The sequence below is a fragment of the Pogoniulus pusillus genome, chromosome 10, assembly GCF_015220805.1.
Source record: "Pogoniulus pusillus isolate bPogPus1 chromosome 10, bPogPus1.pri, whole genome shotgun sequence".
NCBI lineage: Eukaryota > Metazoa > Chordata > Aves > Piciformes > Lybiidae > Pogoniulus > Pogoniulus pusillus.
The window spans coordinates 15,032,348-15,055,906 of record NC_087273.1 but is presented as its reverse complement, the minus strand read 5'-3'; the positions used below and the strand labels follow the sequence as shown (position 1 = coordinate 15,055,906).

Sequence of the window (23,559 nt, the reverse complement as noted above, 5' to 3'; positions counted from 1 at the left end):
TCAGAATCCATTTATAAAATTACTCATTACACTTCTGAAATTTGAACATTCAAAGTAGCTTCAAATGTGAATGTTATTAATAACATTTTCATTCACCGTTTCTCAATCAAGACCCCTAAAGCATAGGCTCTTTGGAAGTTGAAGATAAGAGGAGTGTTAATTTTATTCCTGAAGTATGCTAAGGAAAAATGAGAACCTATGACACAGTTCCATGATTGTATTTACAGCCAAAGTTTCTTCAGTGCCAGTTTACTGTTAATTCTTAACTAGTGATGGCAGAAGTCAAATTAGAATTTAATTCCAGTCAATAGTAGATTTGTGGACTGACAATAAAAAGGATATATGATTCATTATCAAGCAGTGATGTTTCTTTGTGTAGCATTACCTAAAGTTTTAAATAAAATCTTTAAAATAAACTTACAAATTTCTAAGCTTAAAATGTACAATGCACTTAAAGTTTGGTTTAATTACTAGATTTTCCTTTTTGTTACTGAAATTTCCTTTTGATACTGTGATCAAATATTTAATATAGTAGGACTGCTATGTTTTAGTTGTTCTTTGAAATCAAAAGATAAAACTATCACCCCAAAAATGGTAAAAATATTTATATTTTCATGTAAACATTTGAAGATGCCTCTCTTGTATGCAGCTTTCGCAGGTAAAGCTGATATTCAGAGGCCTAAGTTGGCTGAACACACACTGCTACTGATTTTATCCCTGCAGGAGAGAATGGCTGCATCAGACATTGCTTTTCCTCCCTTCCAAAACCATACAAAACATTCCAAAAAAAGAGCAATTGCTATCTGGTGTAATGCTACATGTTTATCGCTGCAAAGATTGAGTGTTAGACAAATTTCAACTTCTGTTTAATGATCCTAGTTGCACTACTCCTAAATACTAAAATTACTGTGTCACAGTGCCCACACTAAATGATACAGATTTAGAGTGAATGAGCAGATTCATTACTATTTCAGCTCATAAAACCTATTCAGATTACAGAGCACATCATTTAAATTCTTCAGAAGTGGTTAATGATTTTTTTCCAATTCCTAGCCAAATTGTTTTTAAAAAGACTTCCCTATTAAGTGTCTGTGGCCAGTTACATTCACAGAAACATCCAGGTTGGAAAAGACCCTCAGGATCACCAAGTCCAACATATAACCCTACTCTACAAGATTCACCTTAAACCATATCCCTAAGCACCACATCCAACCTACCCTTAAACATCCAGGGTTAGTGACTCAACCACCTCCCTGGGCAGCTCATTCCAGAGCCTGATCACTCTCTCAGTGAAAAACCTTTTCTTTAATCTCCAACCTAACCCTTCCCAGTCTCAGCTTGAGGCCATTCCCTCTTGTTCTGTCTCCAATTACCTGTGAGAAGAGACCAGCAGCAGCCTCTCCACAATGTCCCTTCAGGTAATTTTTGACAGCAATGGAGTCTACCCTCAGCCTCCTCTTTCTCAAACTAAACAGCCCCAGCTCTCTCAGTCACACGTCATAAGATTTATTCTCTAGGCCCTTCTGCAGCTTTGTTGCCCTCCTCTGAACCTGCACCAGCACCTCCACCTCCTGTATTGTTGTGCCCAAAACTGAACACAGTATATTGAGGTGTGGCTTCACCTCAAGTCACTTAAAAGCTTTTAATTGTTTAGTCCTCCCAAATATTTAATCAACGCACACCTTTTTGTTAGAGTATCTTTAACAAGTCATTTCCACGGGACAACAGTTGAATGCCTTTGGTATTCCACTCATAGTAAGAATGAGGAAGAAACCTTTTCTGCCCTAGAGAAACAGCATTATGGAATGTACCTGCCCTTTGCAACTATGACAGCAAAGTTGTAATGGAGCTGGAGTTTCCCCCTATAATGACTGAAATGTTTTCTTTGTATAGGCAAGCCAAAATAGATGGGCAGACAGCAAATGCTAAGGTTGATGAAATGACCAGGTTGACAGAAAAGCTTCAAGGCCGATTGAAAAGAAAGGTATTGTGGAGAAACAATGTTCTGTTGCAGTTGACTGCAGAGTTGATTTACCTGAATGCTGATGTTATGTTAATTGCAAGTTGTTCTATAACTTGTTTTATGTTAGCGTATCTTTATGTTGTTGGTCAAAACTCAGATGGTGTCTGGATAATACATACATTCTTTCTAGGAAGAGGATGCGGTATCTGCCCTGCAAAGAGAAACAGCATCTGATAAACGTTTGCAGCAGATGCAGTCTAGCATAAAACAGTTGGAAACAAGGTAAAGACAGCTCCTTGGGTGTTAATAACAGGAAATACACACGTGAGATAAAACATTCCATCTTCTTCAGCCTCTGGGGTCTGTGCTTCTGAGCACTTCTGTTTTCCCAAAGTACAGGTGTCCTACGCCTGACTGCTCTCTATTTGTAATTTGTTCAATTCTGCAGCTTTTCAGAACAACCTCTGATTTCAGTGTATTTGAAATGATGAAAGAGCCTAGCTGATCTTTATTGGCTGTAATAGAGGGAAAAAATGATGTGTCTGTTTTTTGTTCTAGTGGACAAATTCTACTCAAATCTCTTTAGGTGGAATTCTGAAGAAAAACATTCACACTGAACCTTGAAAATATTCATGTAAATTAGCTGGTTTTGAGGTGAATATAGATTCTTTTTCTTTCTATGCTAAATATGACTTGGTTTCAGGTCTCAGTTCCGCAATCTCTATAGCAAAACAGATACTATTTAAGAATGCTGTTAAAGCATGCTTCTTAACAGTAAATGCCAGTTACAAAAGTAGTTTGAATATCTGCTTAGAAGTAGAACTTCAGATCTTCCACTAGTTAGTGCTGGAATTAAGTGGAAGATCAAGTTCTTCTGTGTGAAGTCTTTTCTCTCGCTTCACTTTCCAGGGATATGACACAGCTGATCCCAGGCATTTTTATCCAAGTATCACCAACATGTGCTGAATTACTAGCATTAGTCAAAGAAGCTGATATCTAAAAATTCACAATTTTATCGTTGAAGTAATTGTGTGACTTAGTCACCTCTCCTACTTGACTAATGTAACTGGCCACAGTATTGTGGAAGTCCTTCAGTTTCTTTTAGAATGTCTAAAGAATTAGGTAATATTATTTGCCGTAGGGTTTTGGCCCTATGAGAACAAAGTGGTTGCCTTGCTTTGTATGTTTTATTAAATCCATTTTCGAAAGTCAAAAGCATGGCTGCTCAAAAAGGCAGCCCAAGTGTTGCCAGATTGCTCACCATGGATTTTTAGAACCATGCAATTTACTGTACCAGCAGCTTGTGGAAATTTCTAAGGGTTTTTTTCTGAGGATACCACTGAGGCTCTCTTGCCCTTTCTCATGCCTACTGGTATTGACAATCATAATTAAACAATAAGAATTTCTGAGGTGCTGTAAAATTGCCAACAGTTTTCTTGTTTTAATGGTATAGCTGCAACTTCATTGCCCACATCCAATTATTTAATTTCCTCCATGGAGGAAAACTGTATTCCTTCTGGGGCTGTTCTATTCTGTTTTAATATAGAGCATTTTCACTGATGTATCCCAGGACAGCAACCTTCTTCTAAGCATCTTCGGAGATTAGATATCCGAGTTAACTCCTTTAATTCTGTCCCTCTCTAGAACTTGATGAATATTAAACTCAAAGACTCAGTCCAAAAACAAACAGAAGGGCAGGAATGCAGTTTGGGCAACCTAGGAATAAGTATTTCCTATTAGTTTAGTTTGAAAGAATTAGTGTCTTAGTTAAACATCTTATTGTTAACTGAGTAAAAGCACTTTTGTCTTGTAGATTGTTTGTTACTGCTGAAGATGCTGAACTGCTGAGAACAGAACGAACAGCCCTGGAGAAGCAAATTGGAGAGCTTCAGACAAGGTGTGCTAATCTAGAAAGGGAGAAGTATGATGCTGTTGAAAAAGTCCAGGATTGCATACAGCTCTTAGAAGAGGCTAACCTACAAAAAAGTGAGGTAAGACAACGCTGAAGGTGTTTCTTAGATATTGGAATACTTTCACCTCTTAGAGTTATGAAGTGCCTACAATGTATGTGTACACAACCAAGCTGCTTTTGTGTCTGTTGTGCTAAGATCAGGAATGTGTAGGACAGTATGAATTCCAAAGAATATGTTGAGTGCCTGGATAAAGGTGATCTAAGTAATAACACTGTAGCTGAAGTCAAATTTTCAAACCTTTTTGACAGTTTCTTATCAAAAACTTTAAAACTTAGTCTAGCCAGTCAAAGAACACATTAGGAGATGGTGTGGATGTTTCTTAAGACTACTTTGACATAATCCTCACAGGTGCTCAATACAAGGAACACAATGGTCAGAACAAGAGTTTAAAATAAAAGTTGCCTTTAAACATACTGCACCCTCATGTGCAGATTTGATCAGTCTATTTCAGGCAAAACTTGAGAGATTAGGAAAGTGCAGGAGGAGTCAACATAGAAAACTAGACGTGAAGGAAGACCTTAAATCTTTCTATACTAATGTGTTGTAACTGTTGCAGGATGATGTCATAGGTGGGAGTGAGGCTATCACAGCAATGCTGCTCCTGCTAACACTATAAAGCACACAAAGCTAAGCTTGCAAAAAGACATCAGAAGATTTTTAAAAGAGTGGTTTAAAAATCAAATAGAAAATTGAATTGAATGGGAGCAGTAAGAGTACAGCCACTCAAGCAGCACGTTACTGCCTCAAGTGAGCAACCTTCTATAGGCTGAATTTGTACTAACCATTAGGGATGGGTTTATGTCTTTCTCCCTTTATGTTCCCTGTGCTACCTATTTTTTTTCATATTGCCCATCAAGAACTGTGTGCTCTGTAATGTCTCCAGAGTAAGCATCTCCTCCTGTTTAATATCAGCAGCGTTCTTCCACTCTCCAGAGGAAGGGTTCCTTGCTGCACCTTTTTATGTAATTCTCACCATTCTTTTTGATGTATATTTAGTGCAAAATGTTCTCACTGTTCTTGTTTTCTTTTGGGTCTTGGTGTCAGCTACTTCAAAGTGAAAAGGAAAAAAAAGGTTTTTTGCACAGTGACTATGTATAATTTCTTTTCTCAGTGCTAGCTATCATCACCACTGGAACATTATCAGTAGTATTTCAAGTTGGTTTTTTTTTTTCTAGGCACTCTTTAGGGAGAAACAAAAGGAAGAGGAAGTAAAAAAAATGAAAGATGAAATGTCTCAACTTGTGGAAGATACTGCTGCAGGAATTAGAAAGGCAGTAAGTTCTGATATTCAGAAAGAATGAGAAGATGTTTTTGTTTTCCTCTGTGTGAAAAGTGATTGCTGGTGCAGTGATCATGAGCAGTGTTCTTTTAAGTGTTTTGATAATAAAGGTAGCAAGGCAGTCTGCTGACAGTACTGAACTCTTCAGGTTTGATATTCAGACATATATTCTTCTGAACAAAACCATATTCTTGACTCTCAAGAGCCAAAAGCATTGATACCTGTGCAGACATAGCTATACAGAAAGCTGCACTGTGGAGACATAAAGAGTGGCACTTCGTTTTCAGAGAGTCTGTTCAAGCAGCACATCAAGAGACTGAGTTGTATTGGTATCAAGGTATTTGAGTTATGATACATGGCCTTACCTTGGAAGTTCTTGTTGAAAGCTTATGGTGTGTATTTAGATTACAGGGACCTGTTGAAAGCTATTCTGACCAGTCTTTGGCATTGCAGGACTTAAAAATATTCCCCTCTTTGGGCAAGTAAGCCTCTTCTACCAAGTACAGGTAACAATCCAGTATCACAAACCAGAATTTGGTAGAGAAATGACTTTAAAAAAATTAAACTGTGAGTTGTCATGCTTCTCCAGGTACTAAAAAATACAGCTTTTGTTCTGTGATCCAAAAATACCTGTTACACAAATAGCAAATAGCTTGCACCTAACAGACAGCAGGTTTCCTGAGAGCTTTACTGTTCTTTTTGTCAGGCCTTGTCAAATTAGTATGGATTGATAAACATCTTCATGCATTACTGCAGTAGGACTTGTCAGTTATTGCAGCCCCAGCTATTTTCATATTTATGAATATACATCACAGACTCTATATATTTTAGAAAGAAGCAGGGTGGGAAAACAGTTCATTGGGTTTCTTTTTAGTTTGTCTTTGTTTCTGATCACAGGTAGACTCTGCAAAGAAGCAATACAACATTCAGATTTCTCGGCTAACAGAAGAAGTTTCAGCTCTTCAGATGGTATGTTTTTGACTGATGAAAGTGGATTTGATAGCAAAACATTTGATACTTCTAGTTTTTGTTGGTCAAGTAAAATACTAAATTCAGGTAAAAGTTAACTAAAATATGATCACTGGGCAGTTGCCCAGGACTCTGTTTACATATAGCATATCTCCAGCATTAATGCAATGTACAGTGACTTTCATCTTACTTGACAAAAGAGACTGTGTACAGTGTCTTAAGTCCCACTGCAGGGATTCATATTTAGATATCAAGGAGTTTTGCTTTGAAAATTCATTTTCAGTGTAAAGATTTGCCTTAGGTGTGTACAGTTAGACTTTGTTTTCACTGAGAACTTGCTTGGTTCTGTATGAAACAACACAATTCTGCCAACCCACCCATTTCTTTGTGTAAGTTTATTCCTTGTGTTACATTCATTCTTATCATAGTTCATAAATGTTTTGACAGTGAGATTCTGTGCTCTAGAAAATAATGTACGTAGCTGGATATGGAGCAATGCAAGTTGATAAAGTATGGTAGGAAGAAGTGCAGACATCACTGTAGTGGTTTGGGTGTTACCCACCCCCCGCACACTTTGGAAATCACCCAGACTAGACTCAGCTGGCTCTGGAAATTTGAATGAAGCTTATATTTACAGCTTAGCTCAATATACAAGCAGATATTTACAGTATATACAGTTATAGACAGAAATGTACAAGGTAAAAGGTAATACAGAAACACAACTCCCCTCCCAGAAACCTGAGTCCCCAGGAGGGGCTCCAAACTGCTCCTCCGCTTTCTCCCACCCTTCAACCTTACTCTAGATGTTGCCTTGTGCCCCAAGGAAGAATTGAGGTCAGCCAGGGGGGCCAGGAAGCAAGTGGATTAATCAGAGAGATGGAGAGTGAGGTTAGAGAGAAAAAATGCAGCCCAGGGCTCAGGCAGAGAGCGACTCCCTTATCTATGTTTGGATTCTTGCTCTTACACTTGTCAGCAAGCCTATGAGTGAAGTAGACATCACCATTGTTTTCTCTTTCACAACCTGTGATCTAATCCTTCTCACCAAAACATTCTAGCTAGCTTCAAACTAGAACAATCATAATCATCATATTCTTGAATGAACCAGGAACTTGTAACAAATGAGGTGGGAGACCAAAAGAGATGGGAGTGTATGTCCCTGTTTATGGGTTCAGTTGATGTAAAGGTTTCATTTTATGGTTCTCAGTCTGTATAGTAAATGGGACTGATCATGTGGAGAAAACAGTGAGCATGTAAATAGAACCAAATGCATAGGTGCCAGCATCACGAGTTACATTTGCAACACCTGGGTTTTGGCTTTGGCACTTGTTTTAATTTTTATTTTGAGTTATTTTTATTAATTTTTAAATTACTTCTGAAAATAGGAGTGTGGAGAAAAACAGAGTCAAATTGAACGAGCCATTAGAGAAAAGAGAGCAGTGGAAGAAGAGCTTGAAAAGGTAAAGCCATTTCATGTTCAAGATTGCATTTTGGAAGTACATTGATTTTTCCCAGTTTTTACTCTACATTTTCTTTTTAGTTTTTTTGAGTAGATTTTCTTAATTTTACATTACTACAGGCTGGGGACAGAATGGATGGAGAGCAGCCAGGAAGAAAGGGACCTGGGGTTACTGGTAGATAGTATGCTGAACATGAGCCAGCAGTGTGCCCAGGTGGCCAAGAGAGCCAAAGGCTTCCTGAGCTGTATCAGGAACAGTGTGGCCAATACGAAAATGGAGGTTATTCTTCCCCTGTGCTCAGCACTGGTCAGGCCACACCTTGAATACTGAGTCCGGTTCTGGGCTCCTCAGTTCAAGAGAGATGTTGAGATACTGGAACATGTCCAGAGAAGGGCAACAGAACTGGTGAGAGGCCTGGAGCACAGCCCTGTGAGGAGAGGCTGAAGGAGCTGAGGTTGTTTAGCCTAGAGAAGAGGAGGCTCAGGGGGGACCTCATTGTTGTCTGCAGCTACCTGAAAGGAGGCTATAGCCAGGTGGGGGTTGGTCTCTTCTCCCAGGCAACCAACAACAGAATGAGAAGGCACAGTCTCAAGTTGTGCTAGGGGAAGTATAGGCTGGATGTTAGGAGGAACATCTTCTCTTCCCAAAGAGAGTGATTTGCCATTGGAATGGGCTGCCCAGGGAGGTGGTGGCGTTGCCATCCCTGGAGGTGTTCAGGAAAAGCCTGGATGAGGCACTTAGTGCCATGGTCTAGTTGACTGGATAGGGCTGGGAGATAGGTTGGACTGGATGATCTTGGAGGTCTGGTTGATTCTACAAAATTTACATAGTTTAAGGTTGTTGGGTGGGTTTCTTTTAACACCTGGAAATGTTACGAAGCTGTAATACTAGAATCATAGAATGGTTTAGGTTGGAAGTAACCTCAAAGATCATCCAGTTCCAACCCCCAGCCATCAGCAGGGACACCTCCCACTAGAACAGGTTGCTCAAGGCCTCATCCAGTCTACCCTTGAACACCTCCAGTGAGGGAACATCCACAACCTCCCTGGGCAACCTGTGCCAGTGTCTCACCACCCTCACTGCAAAGAACCCTTTCCTAACATTGAGTTTAAATCTCCCCTCTGCCAGTTTAAACCCATTACCCCTCATCCTGTCATTACAAGTCCTTGTAAATAGTCCCTCCCCAGCCTTCCTGTAGGCCCCCTTCAGATACTAGAAGGCTACTACAAGGTCTCCTTGAAGCCTTCTCTTCTCCAGGCTGCAGAGCCACAGCTCTTACAGCCTGTCCTCATAGCAGTGGTGCTCCAGCCCTCCAGTCATCTTCGTGGCTTCTCTGGACTCGCTCCAACAGTTTGAAAAAAGAAGGTTCATTGAAAAATGTAAAAAGGAGAGATCTTTGACATAACCTGAAAGCTTAATAGACAGGAAACTAAATGACTGCCACAGTAGCAGAGCAGAAATTTGGCCCTGTTTTAAATCACTGGAATGATGCAATGAGGAATAAAGCATAAGTAAGTGTCAGTACTACGCTGCCACTCACCAGAGCAAGGTGAAGATGATCTTACCTACAAGTATATTCATCAGATTTACAGGGAAGACAGAGGACGTGAATTTGACAGCAGAAAACTAGAGCAACTGCATCAGAAGTACTTACTTGCAGAAACTGTGAAAGGTGACCTTCAACTCAGCCTACAGACAACACAAAATAAACTGAAACAGCTGGAAATGAAGTAAGTAATGGATGTTACAGCAAGGAGAATTGAAAACTATGGAAATCATTTACAATTGAAATAGTTAGAAATAAGGTGTTAGGATTTGGATTGGAATTCCAGGGAAAGGGCAATTATGAACCCCTATAAAAGAATTAAAGGGGATTACATGCTAGGGAAGATTTTACTTTACAAAAGAACTGCAAGCAGTCATTTGACAAAATAAATGAAGCTACAAGTACAGTTTTTGGAATTTCACTGCGTTTTGGCATGCTGAAAAGTTACCCTGGAAGAGGCAATGTTTATAACTTCATAATTAATCTACAGTCTGGTGTCTCCTAGTACATGTAGAACACTGTTTACATAGCATACTGAATTTCAAGTCTGTGTTCAGAGCTCATAGATATTATTGCAGTTGTAGTAGTACACAATGGTAACAAGTACACTACAACACATATTTTTTTCGACCAGGTGGTTGTTTTCAGCATGAAAAGAGCAGGATTCTCTAGAGGCTTCAGCCATTTGTGTGTTCTGATGATCATAAATCCTCTCGCTTCACCAGAGCAATCCTCTGTTGGGAATCTGGAAATGCTATAAACATGAAAATCTTCTATTTTACATTGTTATTAGATTGATTTTTATGAATTCCATCATCTTAGTAATTCTTTGCTGACTTGCGCAAAACTCTGGCTGTCAACCACATTAAATGTGCTGAGCCAATTACAAACTTTCAGGAAGAAACAGAACAGCTGTCCTGGATCAGATCAAAGACCTGTCCCAAATATTGTTTGGGTTTATTTTTTCTCTAGCACAGTAGTTTTTCAACTCTTGAGTTCCAACAAGACTTTTCTTCTGTTTCAGCTCTGAGGAAGAGAAATCTCGTTGCCAGGAAGTTATTTGTAAATTGCAAAGCATGTTGGATTCAGAAAGAGAAAAGAGTGCCTTTGTCAGTGAACAAAGGCTAAAACTTCAGCAAGAGAATGAACAATTGCAGAAAGAAATGGAGGGCTTGAGAAAACAGGCCACAGAGGCTCAGCAAAAAGCTAAAATACAGGTATGGATTGGATGTTAGTTTTATATTAACATAAAACTTATACTTGCTTAACAAGAGCAGCAGTTCCAAGACAATCGTTGAAAGTTTAAATCAAGCATGAAAGTTTTAGCAAATGCTTCCTGGTTTCTATTTAGGAGTAACTTTGCTGTAGCATTGTGTGTCCTCAGAATCTGTTGGTTAACTCAATCAAGTTAGAAGTGATTTAATTTGTTCCTATTGCAGATTGACATTTATCTACTGTCTGTAATATATTTGGAATCTCCATATGATTTTCAGTCTAGAGTGTTCTTCTACTTGTTTGTCCACTGTGTTGTCAGACCAGTGTATAACTACTAAGCCATTTCATAGTGTGGTTGTCAAACACTGGTGCTGTGTTTTCTGAACAGGGCAGTTATCTATACAAAGTGTTGCAAACAAGATACTTAGCTGAAAATTGGTTGGTTCTTCTTGAGCATGTGGTATTAAAAGCACCTGAACAGACTACAGGTGGGACAATAAATTCATAAGACCTCATGGTACCTTTGGCTTCTGAAGGAAGTAAAAGCTTTGACCTTGATGTTCTTTCTCAACATCTAAAGAAAGTAATTTCCCCTCTGCTTTTAACTCCAAGAGTGTAAAGATACTGAGATTGGATCTAAGTATCTGGAGCAATGAACCAGACTTCAGTGAGCAGTTCTACAAGCTATGAATGGGGACCATCTCCAATGCAGTTTCCACTTTGCAGCACAAGATAAAGGAAGCAGTCAAGTGAAACAGGAAATCTTGTTCCAACTCCAGAACCTTTTGGCCCAGCGTAGTTGGAAAACAAATGATCAGAATCTTGTAACATAGAGGTAGCAGTTGTAAAGCATATGCCATGTATTAGTCTGTCTCATTTTAAATCAGAGAGGCTTCCATTATAGTCACAGGTAAGATTTATGGGTTGCTTTCTTTTTCCTCTGATGTACAAAGGATTTTAGATGCAGTTAGACTCCAAACATATTTCAGCTAGATGAAAAAGAAAAAATGTGTTGAGAAAACACAAGGGAGAAGGATCTAACACTATTTACCAAAATAAGCATCCACAGCTCATTACACTTTGTTGTCAGTTGTACTATTTGCTCAGATTGGCTTTGGGAACATATATCTCTTTGAACATATAATTACAACTTTAATTAACATGCTTTCAACAAATGTTTATAAATTTAACTCAAGTACAGTAAAATAAAAGAAAAGGTGGGAGATGTGATTGTATCTGATTTGTACTTTTGCTAGATAAGCACAATGGAGCACGAGCATGCTGTGAAGGAACGTGGGTATGAAGCTCAGCTTAAGGAAATGGAAGACACCAGTCAGAAGTCTAATGCTGAACTCAGACGTCTGTTAGTAGCACAGCAAAAAGCAACAAATCGGTGGAAAGAAGAAACAAAAAGTCTTACTGAAACTGCAGAAGCCAGGATCAGTAAGCTAAAGTAAGTGCAGTTTTCTTCCTCTTCTAGAAGCTGTTACTATTTTACTTACTGCTTGCTGTATGGCAGTAGACCTATGGTAGAAAGCTACGAAGAGCAAACCATCCACACATTTGCTTCTGGCAAAAGGAGAAAGAATATTCTGAAGAGAACTTTGGGTGCCCTCAGTGAAGCTAACACTGAAGTGAAAAATTCTCATCTCGTTGGTGTGTGTGAATTTTGTAATGACAAAAGTAAATGGAATATCTTACCCTTAATTTTCTCTGTCAAGACAGAGAACACACAGTCTAGAGAATTTTGGCCTCAGATTGTGAAAAGCTCTGTATTTATAGCTATTCAGAACAGTCACCATAACATTAGTTGTGGAGGGAGTCTCCAGACTTCTCAAATAAGCTGGAAAAAAACCTTTGGGATACACATCTAATGTTTTCTTCTCAGCAGATGTTGTCATAAATGAGGATACAAATAAGCTGTATGATTGCCCTGAGCAAAAATATATAAACTTTACTTTTCTCTCCGTTCATACAGGTTGCCAGGTAACCAGCTGATACTTGTATTCCCAGCACAGAATGTAAGGATACTTTTAGTTTTGAAAGGGCATAATAACAAGGGCATCTGACACAACAGCCACAGGTTGCATATCATTGCTAGATGTTGAGAAATACAAGCACCTGTGGTGCCCATGAGCATATATACAGACAGATGTCAGCTGGCTCAGAGAAGACAGTGGTGTTATTGGAAATGAGTGAGAAGTATCCCAGTGAGAAATTAGCCATTTGCAAGTTACATCTGAAGTCAAGTTTACAAACTCAGTCTTTGTTTTAAATGCATACTGCTGTAGATGGTTTGCTTCCAGTTGGGTGTTCATAACCATTTAGAAACACCAAGAATCCCCACTGATCAGCTTATGAAATAAGCAGGTATGGCATCTACATTCATCCCGGGTTTCCTTTTCAGTATGCACACATGGCAGAGTGTTAGAATGCAAATGAATTGATCTGTGCACAGTGGATTTGTAGTGTCTTTCCTTTTTTTGGTATTGCTTCCCTCCACCTCAGCTCCCTCACATACCTTGTGTTTGGCTGGCAAGTAACAGGCAGGCTGTGTCTAGCTGCAAGCTCACTCTGGTTAGCCAGCTAGCTGGTGCTTGGAGGAGGATGAGTTCTGAACAGGCTTTCTCTCAACAGAGGCAAGGAGATATGTCTGATTTATTTTATTGTTGAGTTTAGGAAACTGTCAGATGAAGTAGAGTATAAATTAGAGATTAAATTAGCCTGCTGTTTTTGTAGAACTTATTAGAAGTTGATGTCCTTCTGCAAACTGGTTGACACTGACAAGCTGGTACAGAATAACTTCTCAGCCAGGAAGCCTGATTTCAGAAATCTAATTTCTTTAAAATTAAAATGCTTGGAGAAGAATAGAAAATTGCATACATAAGTCATTGAGGAATGCATTGAAGGGCATTTACAGGAAAAGTTCAAGGTATGCAGCTCTGCTAATACAAGACATTTGAAATGACCCTTCAGTCGCTTAGGCGTAGGATACACTCAGGTATAGTTCTTCACTCAGATTGGTTGTAGAAATCACTTAGTGTCATGTTAACAAGGAAGCAAAGCTTGTGCCCTATTAAAATTGAAAACCTGTGAATTTAGCTTTTATTTCCTTTGGAGTAATCTTTGGATTTCTGATGGGTTATCATTATAATGGTTTACATATTCTCAGCTTGATTTGCAGTATTTCCAGTACCCTATGCAATTTCCGGAGTCACAATTTTAAGCATAGGTTGACATTTCTTAGTTGTCAGAATGCCAGCAGTGTGAGTGGAATTAGAACACAAGTTCACTACACAAGCAAGGAAAACAACTTCCTGAAAATGTTGCTATACCAACCTGGTCTCCATCTTCTCTAGAGAAGGATCCGAATTTGGTCTCCAGTGAGCTTCGCAAACAGTAGTCTTGTATGTAGTGGTGCTCCCCTGAGAAACTAAGCTCATTCCTCTTTAGTGACACTGCCATGACTGGTTGTACCTATTGTCTGTTCAGACAGATTGATCAAACATTTATTGATGACCTTTCTGTTTCACTAGTGGCATCACTGAACTACTTTCCACTTTTTCAAGTGCTCCTTTCAGACCACTAAGAACACTTTGTAGTAGTGGATTGTTACCTGTGATTACTAATTCAGTTTAAATCCTTATCAGTCAAAATAGAGGCTGGCTTTATTTTGCCTTAGAATATGCTGCATTTTGCAAAGATGAATAACCAGGTCTTTAAAGAGGAAAAAGCCTCATCAAAGTGTTGAGCACATCTGCAAGATACTGGGAGTCGTGCTTATTCACCATCAGTCTTAGTGGTACACTGCCTGTAATTAGCTGGGTCTTACTAGGAGGTTTTTTGACATCTTGTCAGTAATGGAGAAATGCATTAATTGGAGAAGAAAAATACTTCTTAGAGTTTCATGCTAAGGTAAATTTTAGCTTTTAAATTTATAGCTTATTTTCTGTAAATGAAACTATAAAATCTCTCACAGTTGAGCACCTAGGTTGATAAGTAGGTCCTGAATATAGTTCAGCAGCTTCCAGTTAAAAGGGAAAAAATCAGACTTCTTAAAGAATTAAAGCTGTGAAACAGCTGCCCTCCTATTTAAAGAACTAATGTTAAGTTTAAAATGCTGCTGTAGCAGACCAAAAGACCTTATTTATCTGCAGCAAAATGCTGACACAGAAAAGATCACAACCATGAGAGGAAGTCTGCTTTGTGAATCTGCATTAAAAGTAGGTGGTAGATTTTGCAGCGGTCACTGTTTATGTGCGAGACTGGCTCTGTGGCATCATCTGGAAAACTCCTGCAAGTGTTTAATGTCCTGGATCAGAGAATACTGCCTGGTGAGCAGAACAGAAAACACCTTCATCATGGATTAGAAATTGTGAGTCTCCATCAAGACCATGTGATGCTTTGCCTTCAGTCCCTATTTTGGTTTAAATCTCTTACTTTTGAAGATGTTTTTGTAGGTAATGCTTTCCTGTACTGTATAAGCTAGAAGCAGGGGTTTGTGTCAGACACTTGCTCTGCCTAACGAGGAAGCTGGCAATAGAAGCTTATTCTCTGCTAGAAGGTTGTCATTTAAAGTGACAGGAAATTCTCAATGACTTCTTAAGAAAAGGAAATTCTTAATGAAATCTGTGCAATGATGCTCTGGTATTACAGTGACAAGTGGCTATAACAAAACCTGTAAGTATTATCTAGAAACTTGAAAATCACCTTATTTTTCATGTTATATGCATTGCTAGATACTTAACTATATAGATTCATAGATTCAGAGAATGATTTGGGTTGGAAGAGACCTTAAAGATCATGTAGTTCCAACTCCTGCCAACGGCAGGGACACCATCCACTAGACCAAGGTGCTTAAGACCTCATCCAGCCTTGCCTTGAACACCTCCAGGGAGGAGGCATCTGTGACCTCCCTGGGCAATCAGTTCAAGTGTCTCACCACCCTCACTGTAAAGAATTTCTTCCTAATACAGAGCAGAATGAAGTTGGTATGAAAATTAGCTCCTGAGTCACACTGTAGTATTCAGTGTTCAGTCCTTGCTTATGCAGCAAATTAACAATTACCATACTCATTTTAATCTTATCATAATAACATTTTGAGTATTTTGAGTGCAAGTACAGAATGGCAAATCACTTCTTACTTTGTGTCAAACTCAATTAAGTTATGATTATTTGAAAAGCAAAATAATTTTGCAGTGAATGCATTTATCATGGAGGTATCTGCAAGACCTCTAGAGACTGATATGTAAACAGCATCTATTGAGTTAAAGGCTTTGTTTGAAAGCCCTCTTGAGGCTAATGCAGGAAGTGGTATCACCAAGCCTTATAAGCAGGGTTCAAGTGAAAGGCTGATGTTCTCCCAGACCTCCTCTGTATCATAGAACAGAATCATAGGTTTGGGGGTGCTAGTTAGGCTGTGAGCTTGTAAGGAAAACAATATCTTCCTTAGAAGATACAAACCTGCATGAAGATATCAGTGCATACTTTTTGGTTTTAGATGGAGAGCTCTCCAAGTTCAGCAGCATATTGTGTATTTTGAGGACAGTCTGAGGCATTCCTTGGCATTTCACAGAGCTACTGTTTGATGCATTGGATTCTTGTAAAAATGTGAGCAAATGCAGCAATTTTGTTGGGGACATGTGGCAGAATTCCACTTTTTAATGAAAATTATTACTATTACAGCACAGTGCAGGCTTTATAAATGAGCATTTTTAAGTCAGTCATAAACTTGCTAACAAAAATCATATCCCTGTCTGCTGGGGAGGCAGTTTACATAAAAGCATTTCTCTAGAGCATGCCACCAGAATTTTGCTGTTAGTGCAGCTCTCAAGTCTTGAGCCAGTGTCCCATTTGTTAGTGTAGGTGCTTCCTGTTCCTTTTGACTTCCATTCATGATCTGTTGCTGTTTTTCATTTCTATCCTCATTACTTTCATTTTCCATGTGAATGTGTCTGAAACATTTTGGCTTCTTTTCAAACTTCCCAGCAGCAGCATGAAGGAAGCATTAAAAGAATAGTTTTAAGAAATGAAGCAATATGAGTGAATGTTGGGTGATTTTTTTAAATTCAAAACCAAATAAAGTAAACTTTGCAACCTGCAACAGAGCAGAGTGATGATGTTTCTAAACTAGAAGGTCAGTGAAAAACCTATAGATAAAAAAGGTGATAAATAAAATGATCCTTTAAGGTTTCACTGAAATTATTCTGTGCTGACTTGGACATTTGGGTCTCAGTTCAAGTTAAACATGTAACTACTGCCTATAAAAGTGAACTTGGAAGTAAAACACAGTGCTGAAAGAGCAAGCAGTGCATTGAATACCTGTAGACTAAATATCACCATTTGCTTCATAAAAAATACATTCTAGACTTCATTTACAAGAAGAGTTTTGTTTCATTTTAGCACCTTAAGATGCAGTACAATTTTAGAAGGATTTTTTGGTAATAGACCTCACCTTCACCTTGCGACAGGGCAGGGAACCGGTTTTGCTTCAACATAGTTATGCCAAAAGCCAGTCTTGAGGGTAACTCAGCAGGTCAGTGCCTCTTGCAACATAGGTCGTAGTTCTGAATAAAAACATTGCCCTTGGCAGCATGACTAACACCTCATGACTAATGTTTATGCTCCTTATTCCTGCTAAAGGTCCGGTCTGGCAGACTGAAACAAGACTGTTTGACTTCTGGCTGCCTCGGTTTTAGTTTAGTACTTTTGAGTTCTAATGGCATTTACTGCAGTGAACTTAGCAAAGGAACGATTACTGTTAAAGGTAGTAAACCAGCAGTGCAGGACTTGTTTCTTTCAAGATGGGTTATCTCAGGGCTTTTCTACTGAATTTAGGTTGTTTCTCTAAGAATTTGTGCATATGTGAAAAAACCTATTCTAGTTGTAGCATTTTATACGTGTTTAGAAAGACCTGCAAAAACTACCACCCTTACTTTAAGTTAAGGGGAGCTTCAAATTTTAAGTTAAGGTGAATTTAATGCTCCTTAAAGCCTGTATTGAGCTCGATTGGGATGAAGTGAATTTTCTGTGTGGTGCTGTGGTTTAGATTCATGACCAAACCAGTGCTGATAATACAGCAATGTTTCAGGTGCCACTGAACAGTGTCAAGGCCTTCTTTGTTTCTCATTCTGCTGCCTCAGTGAGTAGGCTGGGGTGGGCAAGAAATTCAGAGGGGACACAGCCAGAATAGCTGACCCCAAAGAGATAGCTCTGACCATATGTTCATCAATGCAGCCAGGTGGAAGCTCTTCCAAAGTAGCTATTGCCTGGACACTGGCAGGATACTGGTCTGCTAGTGATGAGCAACTGCTTTTGCATCCTTTTTTCTCTCTTCACTTATTGCCCAAACCATTCTATGAATCTATGATTTTTTATCTCCTGACCTATGGGGTTTCACACCTGTACCCTTCTGGTTCTCTCTCCCTTTCCACTAGGAGAGAGTGGGCAACTAGGTGGAGGCTTACTTGACAGCTGGGTCAATCCACCTCAAGACAAAAGGACAGAGGTGGGTTTGAGATGGAAGGTGCTTTAACACTTCAGTTTAGTTGGGCTGGTTACTTGCTGTGTTTCAACAAGCTTGCATATGATGGCTACATCTCTGCTGCGGTCTGAGACTGAACCACTAATTCAGTTCCAATCAGGAGAATGAAGTGAACTTCTGAGAGGCAAAAAGTCATCTTTCACATTCTTTGCAGAGGTTTAAAAATTAAATAGAGAGGTCTATTATTTCTTAGATATAGACTGAGTCTCCCAAACAAACAGTGCATGAGAAGGTGTGTATAGAAGAGGCTAAGTACTTTAGCAATTACTTAAAAAGCTAAAATTCTTCACTCTTTAACTAATAAAGTAATAAAAATTAATAACAGTACCTAGTATAAACAAATTGTTTCATTTACAATCTTAACTTACTATTGCCATTGTCTGGTAGTAAGATATAATTTGGAGGAAATAAAAGTTGTTTGTTGTAAGATGAACTTATTAGCAGCTTTTTTTAGTATTCACTTGATGTTTAATTGTCACTTACAAGAAGGGAATCCTTGGTTTTAAATACTTTGCTTATCTTAAGTCATCTGATTGCAGCTATTTTGGGTGTCTTTGTTCCAGTTTCTGCTTCTGAAATATTTCTGTCATAGTTGCAGTCCCTGACTCATCAGTAGCCATGAGTGGGCTTTGGAGTTCTCAGGTTTATCTTTTTGAGTTGAAAAAGATCTGGCTCTAAGGAATGACCTTTTCTGTGCCTGTGTATGAAGTGTTGGCCATGGCTGCAACCTTCTCCCTACATCCTGCACAGTACATGAACTGCACAGCATCTTGAGATGAAGAGGTGCTCTCCATTTCTGAAAAAAATTGTTCTTGGCTGCATTTCTGTAATGTTTGGCAGCCATGGCTGCTTATTTTAAGATGTTCATTACAGAAAAAAAATCAGGGTAAGAGACAGCTGTAGGTAGTGGCAGTATACAAAATTCATAATCACCAAGAGTAACTGAAGCATATTATAGTATAATTCAACCAAAAAAATCCAGCTGGTACATGCTATATTTGTCATAGGAGAGTTTTGCAAAGTGCTCATGCTACAGCTGGCGGATTTATCACCCGCCTGCCAACACGCTAAAAGCTCACCTTTGTTTCCTGCTCACTTAACAAAGACAATATGGAGCAGGGACTGATTTGATTACTCAACAGCTGGGGTTACTGCTCAGTTTTAATAGGAAATCCTCATCGTGTATGTTTGGGGGAAGGTTAACAATCAGAATGCATGGACTCTCTAGCTCAATAGCTGTCACATTTCTGTATGCTTACAAGGTTAAACTTTAACTACATGTTCAGTGTGATCTAATTGTCAAAATAATTTCTTGAACACTGGTTATGGCCTGTGCTGCTAAGAATGCTAGTTCCACACCTCGGGATGAGTACAGGAGACAGATTACTTTCAGTAACTGAGAATTTTTTATGTAGAAAATGAGTCTGTTCAGATAGGCTTCTAAGAGGATGTAACAAGGAAGGTGGTTTGTCAGAGTTTAACAATTGATTTCCCAAGCTGTTTACAATATTCCAATAAGTGATGCTTTACTGTGGTTAATCACTATCTTCTCTTCCAATGCATAGAAGTGACCTGAGTCAACAAAAACTTCGTAGCCAGGAGCTCATTTCTCAGCTGGAAATGGCAAATGAGAAGATAACTGAGGTAAGGTAATTACTGATAATGACAACAAAGTTCCCTTACAGCCTGATGCAGGCACACTAGGGTCTTAGAGAAACCTATTTAGATGAGTTCTGTTGCTGGTTTAGAAAAAATAATGGGTTTTGACAGGAGTAGTTAGAACTGGAAAACCCCCACTGGTTCTGCTGACTGACAGATTCCAGTGGCACGAGACAAATGAACTTTACTCTCAAATGACAAGAAAAGGTAAAGGAGAGATCATCTTCCAAGGTTACTAATCTAGCAGCTCTAGATAATTCAGGAAATATTTCCAAGGTCACTTGTGTCAGCGTACGCAGGCATACCCTAAAAGGGAGCAGTTATGATGGTATGGAGAATGGAGCATGTGCAGAGATAGCAAATTCCTCCCATGCTGTGTATAGTGTAATTTACACTGCATGTGCATATATGCATACAGATAAAAGCATTATCCATTAAAGATTAAGGGCAGGGTTGTTTTGGAATGTGCACTGTTCAATAATTAATGGCCACTTCAGAAAACAGCTATCCTGTCAGCCTCATAAATCCAGCATAACATCCAATTCTGTCTAGGATAAATCCTTCTGGGTGGTGTTTTTTTGTAGTGCTGTGTTACATAGAGGAGAAAAATAGGGCTGATGCAAAACCAGAATTCATTAAGGGTGGTCAAGAATATACAGACCCTTGGATAAAGAGATCATCTCACTCGCCTAAGTGTAGCCTTTTCCCCTTTTGAGTACAGACAGAACATTTGCATTGTAAGATTGCGTGAACTAGATTACCTGGCTGAAAATGTCAGCTTTCCTGCATCTTGCTTCAAGATGGTGAAACGCATAAACTTCCTCTCCAGATCACTCTGAGTCATTGGAAACCTCAAACGATTTTCATACTTGAGCTGGAAATTCTCTGAAATGTGTCAGCAGTCCATCTTAAAGTCTTTTTCCGAGTGGTAAACACATCTACTTCTTAAGTTCTTCTTGTCTTCAGGTCCTTCACTACAGGATGTATGGATCCAGTAAGAACTTTGCATTTCTAATAAGGTATTTCCTTTACACAGGATGAAAAATTAATGATGGAGTGTCGAGAGTACATCGATAGGCTGCAAAGGCGACTGAGCCAGGCAGAACAGAGGGCAACTACAGCATCTCAGAAGGTAGAAAACTAACATAGAGCTATATTATAATCTCAATGCATTAAGGCAATCCCATTGAATATTACAAAAACAATTCACTTTGTCTCATTCCTGGGGCAGAGGCGATAATTTATGTGCATTATTACTGTGTTTTGGAAGTCAGCACAAAACTGGTTTGTATTTAGTTAAATGCCACCTTCTGACAGGATGCTTAAGTGACAGCACAGATTTGTTTATGGTAACAAATTTAATGTGCATTAAACTTACGTGGATGAAAACGTGAATGAAGGTGTATGAACATTGCCATCTTCAGAAATGACAGCAGCTGAGAAAGAGGAGAAACCTCTTTTAAGTAACTGCACCTCCTGTTTACACAAGACAGGTTTCTTCAGTTTGGTGTAACCTCCGGTAGCAGTCACAAGCAATGGTTTCAGGTGATAAAAAGCAAATCTTGTGCCCGTCTCCTGGGGACTCTGGTTTAAAACCAGGCATGTCTTGAGTTGATAGGTGGAGAACTGCCTTCATAATTGCGAGGCAGCATAGCTCTTTTGTGGGAACTCTGTGAGTTCTTCAGCCTGATTATGTTCCCTGATCTCATTCACTGTGTGGCTGCACAAACAGCAGGGGGAAATGGTGTGCAGTGGTTGCAGGACAAAACTGATAGCACAGACCTGCATAGTGTTCAGCTTGCAACCTGGTGTACCTTCTGCCATGTCCTGTGAGCTGCCAGCCATCAGAACTGCCTTGCCTTCTTATTAAATAATAGTAATTCAGTAAGAAACATAAACAATACAGGATGCTGTTTGCACTGGTTTAACATGTGTGTATTTTGCAGAGAAATCTTTAAGTGTACTCCTGCTACCTAATCTTTGATCATCTTGGATCTGAAACAAGACAGAAGCAGTAGTCATATGTGGAGTGCATTGTCAATTGTACTGTGCCTCCCAAATCTCCACTCTCATTTGCTTGTCTCCTGTTCTTTATGGTATCTTCCAGAGAGAAGTTTTACAGAGACTTTTTTACCTTACAACAGCCTGTATAAGAAACTAACTCCTCCTTTTCAACTACAGCTCAGCCTGGTAACTGCACAGAAGAAAAAAGCTGATTCCCTGAAGTATCTGGAAAATACTTAAACACGTGCATTGTTCATTTACTGTGTTGGAGTTGAGAAGATTGCTGGAGAAACTTCATACTGGAACTGTTAAAAGTGAAATACAGGGCAAGGCTTGTAAAACTCAAGATATATGTTTGCTGGATTATTCAGGTAAGAAAGGTGTGGATGAAGACACTCTATATGGATAGTTAAGATTGGAAGAAGAATGCAGAACACTGTAATTCAAGTCCTTCATGTAGATGGAACTAATCTGATACTGTGCTGTGGCCAAGTTTTGGTCTGGAAAGCACCAGCTCCAGCTGTGACAAGATCTGTGCACAGGGAACAGATACTTCTACTGAAATCCACGGGCAGCTTTGTTCACGTGCAGTTGGTACCTTTCATTTTCCTTTGGACTGCAGTAATTTGGGAATGTAATGAAGATCTTCTGTGAACTGTAGCAAGACACTAATTACATCATGAATGTCAAATAATTGCTATTTAATGGTAGGCATGACGGGTGGAAAATCTCTCCATTGCCTTCCAGTGTTAACAGTGTTCAGTTTGTTCTGATGCCCCTGGGAAACAGTTAATAAATAAACTGCTGCTGTGGCTATTCCTACAGCTCATTTCTAAGGACTGTAATCTGTTTGTATGTGTCTGGGAACTTCATTTCTCTCTCCCTTCCATTTGCCCAGAGCTGGTGAAGTCATTCAGTCATCCAGCCTTCATGCATTTTGATGTGTCTGAACTCTACAGGTGCCAGTAGATGGGAATTCTCTCACATGCATGTTTTTCTTGGATAGTTGAGAAACTTCCTATGTATCATTCCAAAACTGCAGCTGAACTTAGTGTTCTCTTGCAGCATAGACCATAAACATCTGATAGGTGTTATCTGGTGGTGCTCCCATCCTGAACTTACAGGACGCATCTTAAAACATGATGAACATTGTTCCGCTTGTAACTTCCAAATCACTTGATGGATAATGCTTAGTCAGTGTTTGATGAAAACGGTTGGCTTGGACTAACAAAGTCGTACATATCTTGCTGTGGATCTTCACCATATTTGCATCTTGGAAGACAGACCTGGGTCAGCCACCACATGGAATTAAGTTTGTGCCTCCTCCCAGAAACCTGACTCTGCAGGTAAAGCCTGCAAGGTAGAAACAGGCTCAAGAAAATTTCCTGCTTATGCAGAGTAAGTTGTTACTTCATACAGCTGTGCACAATTCTTTACTAGATCCTTCTTGGTCTGATGTATGCCTGTATCCACTGCAGTCTAATTCTGCTCAAAGGCTTCAAAGATTGTTCAAAACAACACAGATACACTGTCCAGCAGCTCCACACATCTGCTGTGGTGAGATTTTCATCAGTCCACCACACATGTGATAGAGGGAGGTAAGCATCAAGCACTTTACTTTCATTTGCATAATACACATCTGCGGTGTTGACACAACACCTGGAAGATTTTGTCTGAGCCATTAATCCCATTCACTTCTTAAAGAGAGGCTCTAGCTGTGAAGTGAAACTTGGCTGAACGTGGCAGGCAACTGTACAGTTTTGAACATTTGGTTTTGCTCCTCGAGGCACAAAGGGCACCTGCTTGGTTCTTTTTAATGATGGGTGTATTTGTTTGAACTTGTGCTGCAGCTCTTGTGCTGTGCTGGTTTGCCAGCATGTGAACCGCAGTGATGGCAGAAGCACCTAATGGTAAGAGAGCAGAGCAATGACAGTGACAGCAGGTGACACAA

At 39.3% G+C, this 23,559-nt stretch overlaps 1 protein-coding gene across 4 annotated transcripts in view; it reads left to right on the top strand.

Moving 5' to 3' along the window:
• Positions 1–22,444, top strand: part of SCLT1 (sodium channel and clathrin linker 1) — a 37,855-nt gene extending 15,411 nt beyond the window's left edge. For 3 of the 4 annotated variants that reach the window (XM_064149989.1, XM_064149988.1, XM_064149990.1), the window contains exons 10-21: positions 1,894–1,984; positions 2,154–2,245; positions 3,777–3,954; positions 5,112–5,210; positions 6,113–6,184; positions 7,567–7,641; positions 9,226–9,371; positions 10,212–10,404; positions 11,659–11,855; positions 19,511–19,589; positions 20,641–20,736; positions 21,786–22,444. In XM_064149989.1, coding sequence (XP_064006059.1) covers positions 1,894–1,984; positions 2,154–2,245; positions 3,777–3,954; positions 5,112–5,210; positions 6,113–6,184; positions 7,567–7,641; positions 9,226–9,371; positions 10,212–10,404; positions 11,659–11,855; positions 19,511–19,589; positions 20,641–20,736; positions 21,786–21,848 — 1,381 coding nt within the window. In that variant the 3' untranslated portion in view covers positions 21,849–22,444. Of the gene's footprint in view, positions 1–1,893; positions 1,985–2,153; positions 2,246–3,776; positions 3,955–5,111; positions 5,211–6,112; positions 6,185–7,566; positions 7,642–9,225; positions 9,372–10,211; positions 10,405–11,658; positions 11,856–17,838; positions 17,910–19,510; positions 19,590–20,640; positions 20,737–21,785 lie in introns of those variants that run through there. The other variant, XM_064149991.1, reaches the window with a different exon arrangement.
• The last annotated feature ends 1,115 nt before the right edge of the window (positions 22,445–23,559 follow it).